Genomic DNA, 13,821 nt, shown 5'->3' with positions numbered 1-13,821 from the left:
GTCATCCATTATTTTCTGCTGGTGTCTGGGCATTTGATCAGATTTCCCTGGGTGTGGGACCCGGCTGGTTGAAAGGTTTTTCTGTGAAATCTCTGGGCTCTGTTTTTCTTTTCCTGCCCAGTAGGTGGCGCACGTGGTGCTCGTCTGTCTGCGGGGCCCACCAGTAAAAGATGCTGTGGCTCCTTTAACTTGCCAATCCGAATTGCGTGGAGGGGGGGTCGCCGGCCGCCGCGGCTTGGGGGAGTGCCGGTCCAAATTGCCCAGCTGGCCCGAGACGCCAAGCGTGGCAGGAGGGCCCTGCTATCCAACGTTCCCAGTCAGACGGGGGAGCCACGTGCGTGGAGGGGACCCCAGTCGCCAGCCACCCCGGCCGGGAAAACGCGCGCCCCTCGGGTATCTCACTGCAACGGATTCTCCCTGCCCATTCAGCCGTTCCAGAATGGGGTACGCTGTCTTTTTGGTCTCTGTCGTGGCTCCGGGAGCTGTTTTGTATTGTTTCTGTTTCTTTAGTTGCTTTTCTGGAGGAGGAACTAAGACCCGTGCGTCTTACTAAGCCGCCATCTTCTCCGGAAGTCCCCTTATTTTTGTTTCTTTAACATTTGTATGTAGCAGTTCTGACTTTCAGAGCTGCATTTGGGGTATATGTAGAACTCCAGCTCTGAGTCTTAGGTATCACACAAATACCCACAGTTCCAGGGAAATAGCAGGTTTTATATATATATATATAGCACGGCACCTCAGAATCTAGAAGTATACTTATAATTTCAGACTAAATGCGACTGCTATAAGAGCTTACAATCTAGGACCAGATGTTCTTGTGTTTTCTTAAATAGACATGCAATGTTTGTTCTTTTGTTTCTGTCTTATTTTGTGTAACATGATGTCCCCAAGGTTCATTTACTTTGTTGCATGTCTTGTGACTTTGTTCCTTTCTGTAGCCGCCCTATATTCCATTATATGTGTACACCTCAGTTCTCCTTTCTGCTTCTCAGTCAGTGTACCCCTCAGTCACCTCTGTCCATTGGGCATCATGGATAATGTCCCAAATAAACAATCCAAGTCTTCCAGTATCCTCACTTAGTTGTACAGTCATCAGTATGCTCAATTTTAGATCCTCTTCATTAGTTCAAAGAGAAAAATAACAGACACACCCTTACCAAAAAGCAAGTCAAAACTTTCCCTTAACTCTTGTTTCTCCCCACACCCCCAATTATTTACTCCTGTTGTTGCTGTGGTACTGTTGATGTTTCCCTGTTAACTATAGGCCATAGCATATGATAGTAGTTTCCCAATAACCCTTTTGTTATTGACTCTTTGTACAAGACCGATACCTTTGAAGTAGTTCTTCAAGAATTTATATCTGTAATGTTAATCAGTGGGATACATGACTCTATACAACCCCTTTCAATCCTGTTCACCTTCAGTATGACATTATTTATAAACCCACTAATGAGCTACCATCACTTCTATCCACTGTCATGCGTTTAAGTTCAACCTCACTAGATAACCATACACCTGTCTCTAGCTTCTGTGTATCTCTAGTTTCCCAATACTCTACAATATAAGCCTGAGTTTACCTTTACTAGGATCATATTAGTGAAATCATATAGTATCTATCCTTTTGTGTCTGGCCTATTTCACTCTGCATTATGTCCTCAAGGCTCATCCATGTTGTCATATGCTTCAGTACCTCGTTTTTTCTTACTGCTGCATAATATTCCATCGTATGCATATACCACATTTTGTTTATCCACTTGTCTTTTTTTTTTTTTAACATGGGCAGGCACCAGGAACCGAACCCAGGTCTCCAGCATGGCAGGTGAAAACTCTGCCACAGCGCCACTGTTGCCTGCCCTATCCACTCATCTTTTGATGGACACTTGGGATTGTGTCCATCTTTTAGCAATGATGAATAGTGCCACTATGAGCATTGGTGTGCAAATATTTGTTGGTGTCACTGCTTTCAGCCTTTTGGGTATATACTGAGTAGTGGTATTGCCAGAGTATAGGGCATCTTGATAGTTAGTTTTCTGAGCAACTGCCACACTGTCTTCCACAGCAGCTGTGCCATTATACATTCCTATCAGCAGTTAGTAACTGTTCCAATTTCTCCACACCCTCTCCAACATTTGTAGTTTACTGTTTCAATAGTAATCTGATTTTATGTTTTTCTTATAAATAGCCAATTTTTCCATACCATTTATTGTAGTCTAATCTTTGTATTATGGGTCTTTTTCTGGAAAGTCTCTCTACCCTGTTGTTTGTTTTTTTTCCTGCTCTAATCTCCCTCCTTCTCTTTCCTACTTTCCTGCCTTCCTCTCTCCTTCCTATATATTTATTTTAATTATCACTGTACCTTCATAAGTGTAGGGTAAGATCCCTTCTTCTTTTTCAGTGTTAATTCGATGATTCTTGGTCTTGCTCGTACATGTGTTAGGGTTACTTTATCACATTCTGAAATAAACATTGTTGGGATTTAAATTGCAATTTTGTTAACTATTTGAGATTAATTTTTTCAGACCTGAACATAAGATTTTCAACATTGTTCTCATATTAAATATGGGATGGGTTCCTTAGCATTAGTTTGCAGATGGGGACCCTGAAGTGCAGAGAGGTATTCTTTTTTTTTTCAATTTTAATTTTAATTTTAATTTTAATTTTTTAAATAAAAAAAGCCAAATAAACGCAGACATTCCTATTTTGATCATTCTATTCTACATATATAATCAATAATTCACAATGTCATCAGATAGTTGCATATTCATCATTATGATCATTTCTTGGAACATTTGCATCTATTCAGAAAAAGAAATAAAACGAAAACAGAAAAAAAATTAGGCGTACCATACCCCTTACCCCTCCCTTTCATTGATCACTAGCATGTCAAACTAAATTTATTTTAACATTTGTTCCCCCTATTTATTTTTATTCCATATGTTCTACTCATCTGTTGACAAGGTAGATAAGAGGAGCATCAGACACAAGGTTTTCACAGTCACACAGTCACATTGTGAAAGCTGTATCATTATACAGTCATCTTCCAGAAATATGGCTACTGGAACACAGCTCTACATTTTCAGGCAGTTCCCTCCAGCCTCTCCATTACATCTTGAATAGCAAGGTGATAGCTACTTAATGTGTAAGAATGGCTTCTGGAACACGGCTGTACGTTTTCAGGCAGTTCCCTCAGCCTCTCCATTACATCTTGAATAACAAGGTGATAGTTACTTAATGTGTAGGAATAACCTCCAGGTTAACCTCTCGACTCTATTTGGAATCTCTCAGCCATTGACACTTTGTCTCATTTCACTCTTCCCCCTTTTGGTTGAGGAGGTTTTCTCAATCCCTTGATGCTGAGTCTCAGCTCATTCTAGGGGTTTCTCAATCCCTTAATGCTGAGTCTCAGCTCATTCTAGGATTTCTATCCCACGTTGCCAGGAAGGTCCACACCCCTGGGAGTCATGTCCCACATAGACAGGGGGAGGGTGGTGAGTTTGCTTGTTGTGTTGGGTGGAGAGAGAGGCCACATCTGAGCAACGAAAATGGCTCTCTGGGGGGGTGACTCTTAGGCCTAATTTTAAGTAGTCTTGACCTATGCTTTGTGGGGTTAAGTTTCACATGAACAAACCCCAAGACTGGGGGCTCAGCCTATAGCTTTGGTTGTCCACACTGCTTGTGAGAATATCAAGAATTCAACTTGGGGAGGTTGAATTTTCCCCCATTCAGAGAGGTATTCTTGTCCAGGGTTTCCCAACTAGTATGTTGTAGAGTTGGGATTAGGAGCCAGATACTTCTGATTCTATATCTGTTCTTGTAATTAAAGGAGGGCCTATAAGATTGTATAGGGGGTTTTTGAGGTACGGTAGATTGAGAGAAGATAAAGATAAACAGCTAGGAAAGAGATGAGGAAGGAAATGAGGCTGTATGGGAGAAAAGAGGACAGATTTAAGAGAAAGTTGTGATGTAGGGGATATTCAGAAAGAAACTGGAGATGGTAATAGAAGGATAAGATTGTGATGACAAGATTTTGAAAAGAAGTTATATGATGGAGAGAGAACTACACTGTGAAAGAATTTTATTTTGGGAAAGTAAAAATAAGGTCATTTGTTGAGAGACAAAACCAAGTCTGGTTTTGCTGGTTATTAACTTTGTGATGTTGGGCATGTGACAATTTCTGAGTCTCAGTTTCTCCATTTGTAAAGGAAGGGAGACCCTGCCCTCATCAAGGCGGCAGAGTGTGATGCTTCAGGGCTCCATCCCCACAATGAAGTGTTGAAGAGCCAGCAAGAATTACTGGAAACATTTCTAAAAGCTCCAGAAAACAGTTAAAGAATTCTAGTAACAAGGTGAAAGTAAAATTAAGAAAAAGGCCACTTGAAGGTAATAGGATCTTGTGGTGCCCTGACTGGCCCTTCCCTTACCCCACCCCACACTAACTCAGGGTGAGTTGCTCCCTGTGTGGGAATCTTGGTCCCATTTATGGAAGGAGCACTGTAATCTCTGCTCATACTGGGAGCATGTAAGCCTGACTCAGGCTTTCTGGGATGGTCTGAGGGATTCGCCATCCTAGAACTTGCCCAACTTGCCTATATATAGAACTTAGAACTTACTCTGTGTATAGAAAGCATCTCTTTGAGCTCTCCTATAGAGAGTCAATTTGTGTTGCCTGGTGCAAAGGATTGCTGCTATAACACATCCCATGTAGTGCCTGGACCAACAGGAAACTGTCTCCTAGGGAAGACGGGACATACATATCCACATAAAGTGGGGAACTCTGAGGACCACATGCACGTTGCCAAGATGAGATGCGTGCTCGAAAAAGAATCAGGGATGTCCCTAAACTTTGGCCTGGAGCTATTCCCGAGACTCATTGTATGGATAATCCCTGAAAGGGATCACTGTTCATGTAAATCTGCAAGGACTGGGAAAAGTGTTTCCTTTTCTCCCTTCCTTCCTTCCTGGTTTTTTTTTTTTTTTTTTTAATTCACTTTGGACATTCAAATAAAGCTATGCCATAACACTACTGGATATATAGTCTTAAGGAACAGATGCCTCCAAATCTAAATTCCAGTGATGATACAATAAAATATCAAAATGTTCAGATCTCAATAAAAGATTATAAAACACACAGATAAACAAAAAGCAATGGCCCAGGCAAAGGAGACGATTAAAACATTAGAAACCATCAGTGAGGAGGTTCAGACCTGGAACTTTCCAGGAAAGGACCTTAAGAAAATGGTCCTAGATGTGGACAAAAGAGCTAAAGGAAAATATGGACAAAAAAAGTAAGGGAAATCAAGAAAACAACAGATGAACACAAAGAAATTATCAGTAGGAAGATTGAAATTATGAAAAAGGACCAAACAGAATTGAAGACCACAATAACAGAAATTAAAAATTCCCTAGAGGGGTTCAACAGCAGTCAGTGAACTTGATGATAAGACAGTTGAAATCATCCAGTCTGAGGAGCAGAAAGAAGAGAGAGAAAAGTGAGCAGGGCTAGAGGAACCTGTGGGACAGCACCAGGCATACCAGAAGGAAAAGAGAGAAAGGGGCAGAGAGAATGATCAGATAATGGGTGGAAATTTTATAATAGACATGAAAATACACATCCAGGACTTTCAGTGAACTACAAATAGGGTAAACTTTAATAGATCCATACTGCATGCTGTGGCATATTATAATCAGATTATTGAATGCCAAAGATGAGAGAATTTTGAAAGTTGTAAGAGAGAAGCAATGTGTCTCATACAGGGGATCCTCAATAAGATTTTTCATCATTAACCATGGAGGCAAGTAGGTAGTGTGAAGACATGTTTATAGTTCAGAAAGCAAAAAATTGCCAACCAAGAATTCTGTTTCCATCAAAACTGAAGGAGGAATTAAGACATTCCCTAGATAAACAAGACATTCCCTAGATAAACAAAAGCTAAAATGCATCATAAGCCCTTTAAGAAATGCTTAAGTGAGTTCTGTAAATTGAAAGAAAAGGATACTAGATAATTGATTGAAACTACAGAAAGAAATGAAGATCTTCGGTAATGATAATGACATGGATAAGTAAAAATACCATTTTTGTTTTTTAATTCCACTCTTTAATTCCAACAGGATCTACAAAGGCAATTGCATAGGGTGGGCCACGGTGGTGCAGTGGCAGAGTTCTCATCTGCCATGCCAGAGACCTGGGTTCAATTCCCAGTGCTTGCCCATGAAAAAAAAAAAAAAAAAAAGAAAGGCAATTGCATAAACTGTAATGCTAATTCAATGGTTTTGGACTCCTACTGTATAAATATATAATATGTAACAAGAACTACATAAAGGTAGGAATACAGAAGGATATAGGGACATAATTTATGAATGGTAATGGGGGATTTTAAAATTGGTATCAAAGCAGATGAGATTGGTATAGATTTATGATGTAAATTTAGGCCCCATGGTAACCACAAAGAAAATATCAGAGAATATGAAACTTCATAGAGACAGAAAGAAAAGTACAGTTTACCAGGGGTGGAGGGCTGTGGCAATGGGGAGTCAATGTAAAATGAGTGTCGGGTGCAGGGAAACTTATAAGATGGTGGTGAGGGTACTGCAACAATGTGAATGTGATTAATCCCACTGATGCTATGTTTGGGAGAGGTTGAGATGGAAGACTTATATTGTGTATATGTTTCCACAATTTAAAAAGAAATAAACGAAAGAGATAATGATAGTTAAATGCAATATCTGATTCTGGGTGGGCTCTAATAAGGGAGAAAAAACACTGAGAAGGACATCATTGAAACAGAAGAAAAATTGTAATTTAGACTGAAAGCATTATATCAATGTTAAATTTCTTGAACTTGATAACTGCACTTAAGGCGATTACATAAGCGAATATCCTTGTTCATAGGAAATGTATATGAAAGTATTATGTGGTCAAGGAGCATGATGTGTGCAACCTGCTCTCAAATGTTCAGAAGATATATATACAAGAGAAAGAGAGAATTATGTGGCAAAATGTTAAAATTGTTGGATCTTTGTATCTCGGTGTGAGTGTGGGTATTTTGGAATCTCTGTATGCTTTTATGTATTATTTTTCAACTGTCCTTAAGTTTGGAATTATTTAAAAATAGAAAGCTAAAAAAGAATTCCTATAGGAATGTTCTTGGGACTTAAGGAGATAGTATTTGTAAGAGTGACAAATAAATGATAGCCACTGTTGTGACTAGTAATGTAATTATTGCGGCCCAGGGAAAGAAAGACACTGAAGACCCCACTGGGTTTGGCAATTGGGATTCTTGACTTTTGAGAACAGGTTTAGTAGCATGATGGGAGAGGAAGTTAGAATGTGATCAGTAGAAGCTGAAATTATAGGCCCTTGTAATTATTTGTGTAATTGATTAATGCCTGTCTTTTTTCGTAGACTAAGAATTCTGTAAGGGCAGGGACTGTTTTCCTTACTTTTGTTTCTCTAGTTTATGGCATCCTGCTTGGCAAATAGTCCATTCACAGTGCATATTTTTTTAACAAATAGAAACTATTTAGGTACTTTGACCCTCTCTGTCTGTCTCTTTCTCATACACCCATTTACATGTGCACACACAGTCTATTAAAAAATAATATTAAATATGTAATTTAATCCATTCATCAGTAAATCATCTCCAGAGTTCCATCCTTGGATGCCCCTAGCTCTGAGCCACTGATGTTTCTCCAGGCATGTTTGTAAATTGCAGGGGGCTGGACTGGGGGAGTGGGGTGGTGAGAGTTGAGGCCCAAAACACCAGTATATTGAGTGAGGAATTTGTGAGGTCCAGGTCTCCTGGTAGTGTGATGCCTTAGAAACAATCTCAGCTTTTCCCCATCTATGTCTTTATTTTCCTAAAGATCCCCAGACCTGGTCACCTGCTTTCACTCTACCACCATCACTGCTTTCTAGTAACACCTCTTCTTTGTTTTTTGAAAGCAGTAACACACCTCTTCTTTGTTTTTTTGAGTATATATTTATTTGATTACTAGTAAGTGAATATTTTTTCAGGTATTTTTTTTCACCTTGATTTCAGACTTCTTGCCTATGTAACTGTGAGAGAGTATATTCCTGTTTTTTTAATGCAATTTTATTGATATATGTATAAATTTACATACCATATAATCATCCGAAGTGTACAATCAGTGGTTCATATTATCATCATATAACTGTGCATTCCTCATCACAATGGAGTTTTGAACATTTTCATGACTCCAAAAAAAAAATAATAAAAATAAAAGTAAAAAAGAAATCCCAAAACATCCCATTTTCCTCATCCCCTCTCCATTGTTTGTTTATTTTTGTCTTAATTTCCTTACTCATCTGTCCATACTCTGGATAAATGTAGTAACACGTTATTGCTTTCAGTTTTTCTCATTCATTAAATTACATTTCTGAAGTTATCCCTTCTAAAATTTTTATTGTTGGTGACAATGAGAGAACCTAAACGTGGAATATAAAATGGCACCTTTATTATTTTTTTTTTACTGAAGCTGTTATGTAAAGGAGGCTATGTAAAATACCCTAATGTCTACATTGGATCTTAAAGGAAGACTTTTAGGGAACCTTTGCATCCTTTCCATCCCAAACGTTAAGAATGATGTCTTCTATATTTTTGAACCTATAAATATAGTTTCTTTAAGAGTTAGGGCCCTGGGGTCATACTTCTGTTTAGTTTACAGCTCTGCTTCCTACTGGGACTTGACCTAGGGTAAATTATACAGTATCTCTGTGCCTCAGTTGCTTCATCTCTAATATGGGGATAATAGTGTCTACCTCATAGAGTGGTTGTTAGGATTAATGAGATTTCATATACACAAAACACCTGCCTTCCAATGTTAAGTATTCAATAAATGTTAGCTATTATTATTTTAAAATTATTATTGGATGTCTCTCCCTTTTATTTGTGCAAGGCTTGAAGAATTTAGAGATGAATAAAATAAAGTCCCTGCTGTCTGAAAACTAATAAAGAAAAGGCAAGGGAGCAAATAAATAATTGCAATATATTGTAACAAGTTGGTGCATCTGCCTTGATGCTTTGTGGAATTAGGGGAAATGGTAGATAAAGAATTTGTAAAAAGGATAAAAATATTTGCTTTTAGCTTATAGTTAGTTAATAGTTTTTTGTTTGTTTGTTGTTGTTGTTTGGCATGGGCAGGCTCCAGGAATCGAACCCGGTCTCTGGCATGTCAGGTGAGAACTCTGCCACTGAACCACCATTGCACTGTCCTGTGTGTGTGTGTGTGTGTGTGTGTGTGTGTGTGTGTGTGTGTGTGTGTGTGTGTGTGTGTGTGTGTAAGTACTAAAGAATTTAGCACAGTTCTCTATTGAAAACATTTTTAGTTCTAGCTAGAGAACTGTAGAGGGTGCTCCATCCTTAGAAATAGTTTGGCCTGGCTTTAGCTAATTATAAGAATTCTCTCAGGTCAAAATATGAAAGTTAATTTCTCTTTGATTTACATATTTTCTTATTATTTTGACTGAAATTAGTATAACTGGTATTGCATAATTAATGTAATTTTTAATGAGTATTACTCTAATAGTACTTCGTTGCAAAATGCTTTTCATTGTCGAGATTCTTTGTTTGAAATTATAATTTACCCCCTTTATATTGAATAGAACAATAAAGGTTTATTTTTCCATCATCTACTGCTACCTTCCTCTCCAAAATTGAGAATTTCTGGTTTTAAATGTTGGGCTACAGAAGTGATCTCTTTTTTGTTCTCTGGGCCTAATAGGTCAAAAGATACCTAAACCATATAATGAGAACATGTGTTTTAAGTAGATCTCATTTATAAGAATATTATCTTTAGAAGAAAGGATGTTAAAATGAAGTTTGAAAACTTGGGTAGACGTTAGAAGCTGCTTTTATTAAGATATGTCTGAATAATTTATTTTTCAGAGGGGAATTCTGTGAATTCCAAACTTCGTTCTCTAATTTTTCTGGTTTATTGGTGATTTTAGAAAACTTTTGGTAGAATTATCTCATAATACTTTTATCTCAGTATTGCTTTAGAAATCAGTGTTTAGTGTCTTTTGGATTCTGTTTTGAATCAGTGCTGAAGTATTTGACAGTGCTGAAGAATTTACAAATTTTTTTACCTTGGTCTGGTTAGACTCATGGACTGTCTGGGAATAAAAGGCAATGGTACATCAGCTACAATTTAAAAAGCATATACAAAAAATGTTGGATAAATATTTATCTTTCTAAAATAAGGAATACTTAAAAGATCCTCTGACCCAAACCTTGCAGGAATTTCTTCCTTTTTCCTGAAACTGTATCTTTTTTTTTTTTTTTTCTTTCTTTCTTTTTTTATTAATTAAAAAAAGAATTAACAAAACAATTAGAAATCATTCCAATCTACATGTACAATCAGTAATTCTTAATAACATCACATAGTTGCATATTCATCATTTCTTAGTACATTTGCATCGATTTAGAAAAAGAAATAAAAAGACAACAGAATAAGAATTAAAACAATAGTAGAAAAAGAAAAAAAAAAAACCTATACCTCACATGCAGCTTCATTCAGTGTTTTAACATAATTGCATTACAATTGGGTAGTATTGTGCTGTCCATTTCTGAGTTTTTATATCCAGTCCCGTTGTACAGTCTGTATCCCTTCAGCTCCAATTGTCCCTTCTCATTTTTTTTTTTTAATTAACGGAAAAAAAGAAATTAACCCAACATTTAGAGATCATACCATTCTACATATGCAATCATTAATTCTTAACATCATCACATAGATGCATGATCATCATTTCTTAGTACATATGCATTGGTTTAGAAGAACTAGCAACATAACCGAAAAAGATATAGAATGTTAATATAGAGAAAAAAATAAAAGTAACAATAGTAAAATCAAAACAAAACAAAACAAAAACCTATAGCTCAGATGCAGCTTCATTCAGTGTTTTAACATGATTTCTTTACAATTAGGTATTATTGTGCTGTCCATTTTTGAGTTTTTGTATCTAGTCCTGTTACACCGTCTGTATCCCTTCAACTCCAATTGGCCATTATCTTACCCTGTTTCTACCTCCTGCTGGACTCTGTTACCAATGACATATTCCAAATTTATTCTCGAATGTCTGTTCACATCAGTGGGACCATACAGTATTTGTCCTTTAGTTTTTGGCTAGACTCACTCAGCATAATGTTCTCTAGGTCCATCCATGTTATTACATGCTTCATAAGTTTATCCTGTCTTAAAGCTGCATAGTATTCCATCGTATGTATATACCACAGTTTGTTTAGCCACTCTTCTGTTGATGGAGATTTCGGCTGTTTCCATCTCTTTGCAATTGTAAATAACGCTGCTATAAACATTGGTGTGCAAATGTCCGTTTGTGTCCTTGCCCTTAAGTCCTTCGAGTATATTCCCAGCAATGGTATTGCTGGGTCATATGGCAATTCTGTATCTTTTTTTTTATCATTCTGTTCTACATATATAATCAGTAATTCATAATATAATCACATAGTTGCATATTCATCATCCTGATCATTAGAACATTTGCATCTATTCGGAAAAAGAAATAAAAAGAAAACAGGAAAAAGTTCATACATACTATACCCCTTACCCCTCGCTTTCATTGATCACTAGCATTTCAAACTAAATTTATTTTAACATTTGTTCTCCCTATTATTTATTTTTATTCCATATGTTTTACTTGTCTGTTGATAAGATAGATGGAAGGAGCATCAGACACAAGGCTTTCACAATCACACAGTCAGACTGTGAAAGCTATATCATTATACAATTATCTTCAAGAAACATGGCTACTGGAACACAGCTCTTTATTTTCAGGTAGTTCCCTCCAGCCTCTCCGTTACATCTTGAATAACAAGGTGATATCTATTTAATGTGTAAGACTAACCTCCAGTATAACCTCTCGACTCTGTTTGGAATCTCTCAGCCATTGACACTTTATTTTGTCTCATTTTGCTCTTCCCCCTTTTGGCAGAGAAGGTTTTCTCAATCCCTTGATGCTGAGTCTCAGCTCATTCTAGGGGTTTTCTCAATCCCTTGATGCTCAGTCTCAGCTCATTCTAGGATTTCTGTTCCATGTTGCTAGGAAGGTCCACACCCCTGGAAGTCATGTCCCATGTAGACGGGGGAGGGTGGTGAGTTTGCTTGTTGTGTTGACTGGGGAGAGAGAGGCCACATCTGAGCAACAAAAGAGGTTCTCTTGGGGGTGACTCTTAGGCCTAATTTTAAGTAGGCTTGACCTATCCTTTGTGGGGTTGTTTCATATGAACAAACCCCAATTTGGGGGCCTAGCCTATAGCTTTGGTTGTTCACACTGCCTGTGAATATCAAGAATTCAACTTGGGGAAGTTGAGTTTTCCCCATTTCTCACCCTTCCCTGAAGGGGACTTTGCAATTACTCTTTTATTCACTGTTCAAATCACTCTGATATTTATCGGGGCATCACTCTGGACAAACCAACAAAATCTCATGTCCTACTCAAGGTTCCGTGTACTTATGGGGTTCAGTTAAGCTGTCTACATAAGTTATATTAGGAACTACACTAGTCAATATATAAATTTTGTACCAAATAAACATTTTTTAATCTTTTTATTTTATTTTTTAATACCAAAAAACCCAAAGAAAATGCAAACATTCCTATTTTGATCATTCTGTTCTACATATATAATCAGTAATTCACAATATCATCACCTAGTTGCATATTCATCATCATAATCATTTCTTGGAACATTTGCATCTATTCACAAAAAGAAATAAAATGAAAATAGAAAAAAATTTATATATGCCATACCCCTTACCCCTCCCTTTCATTGATCACTAGCATTTCAAACTAAATTCCAAATAAACATTTTTTGCTTTAGTCACACACATAAGTTAAAATTTTAAAATATTAATTACGATCTATTCTGAAACTTTATCTTAGGTATGTATTATGAAATTTTATACTACAGTTCCTGAGAAATTTAAGCAAGAATTTGTCCCTCCATACCCCACTCCCACCTATAAAAAGATTAAAGCATTTTCTCTTGTTGTAGGTCAGAGAATTGTTTTGTTCACGCTTTATTGTTTAACAAGCATACTTTTTTTTTTTTAAACTCTCAAGGCACCACCTTCCATGGTCAATAATGAACAGCGCCAGCATGCAGAGCACATATTCTTATCATTTAGGAAATCAAAATCTCCATTTGCAGTTTGCAAGCATATTTTGGGTAAGTATTCACTTTAAAAATATTTTTGCATAATCAGATCTAGTTTTTATATCTTCAACATTATACATTTTAAATTCCATTAAAAATAATGGAACAGGTCATACATTTAAATTTTTCCATTAATAACCCTACTGAAGTGGCTTTGAAGACATTCTGTAAAGCCAGACAGAAAATTTTGTTTTTACTTTGGATTTTTTCCCCTAGATGTTCAATTAGTGTTCAATAATTTGCTTTACTATTGACCATTACCTGAAGGTTGTTAATGATGGGGGGGAAAGGTCACATTTTTCCAATTGATTTCAAGTGTGATATCGTTTATTCAAGAAATTGCTGTTTTAATATCCCAGTTTTCTAAGTGTTAGTTTTAAAATTAACGTTGTTGGACATAAACAATATTCATACAGTATTTTTTTGGTATTTATTGCTAATTTTAAGCCTGTTTGAGGTTTCTGCATTTTCTTGCAATTGTTTATGACTGTTCTTTTTTTATATATATAACTTAATTTGTACTGTTTGCTTAGTTCATATTACTCACTTCTGGGTAAGTTAACACTGTATACCTGAGAAATAAAGCATTGATTTTTCACTTTTGTAAAAAATGCATTGTATCTGACATACA

The 13,821-nt window shown here is 36.7% G+C and overlaps 2 protein-coding genes across 5 annotated transcripts in view; one reads left to right on the top strand and one right to left on the bottom strand.

The window, feature by feature from the left end:
• XPO4 (exportin 4) overlaps nt 1-13,821 on the top strand; it is a 154,504-nt gene that overhangs the window by 52,874 nt on the left and 87,809 nt on the right. For 2 of the 4 annotated variants that reach the window (XM_077158813.1, XM_077158810.1), the window contains exon 2: nt 13,097-13,202. In XM_077158813.1, the coding sequence (XP_077014928.1) occupies nt 13,097-13,202 (106 nt within the window). Of the gene's footprint in view, nt 1-13,095; nt 13,203-13,821 lie in introns of those variants that run through there. The other 2 variants (XM_077158811.1, XM_077158812.1) reach the window with 2 other exon arrangements.
• LOC143681628 (uncharacterized) overlaps nt 2,354-13,821 on the bottom strand; it is a 102,245-nt gene continuing 90,777 nt past the window's right edge. The window contains exon 3 of the mRNA XM_077158819.1: nt 2,354-2,454. Within this exon, the coding sequence (XP_077014934.1) occupies nt 2,440-2,454 (15 nt within the window). The 3' untranslated portion in view covers nt 2,354-2,439. The remainder of the gene's footprint in view (nt 2,455-13,821) is intronic.

This window comes from Tamandua tetradactyla, chromosome 4 (assembly GCF_023851605.1).
Source record: "Tamandua tetradactyla isolate mTamTet1 chromosome 4, mTamTet1.pri, whole genome shotgun sequence".
Classification (NCBI taxonomy): domain Eukaryota; kingdom Metazoa; phylum Chordata; class Mammalia; order Pilosa; family Myrmecophagidae; genus Tamandua; species Tamandua tetradactyla.
Note: the sequence above shows the minus strand (reverse complement) of the source record. Positions and strands in the feature narration are given on the sequence as shown.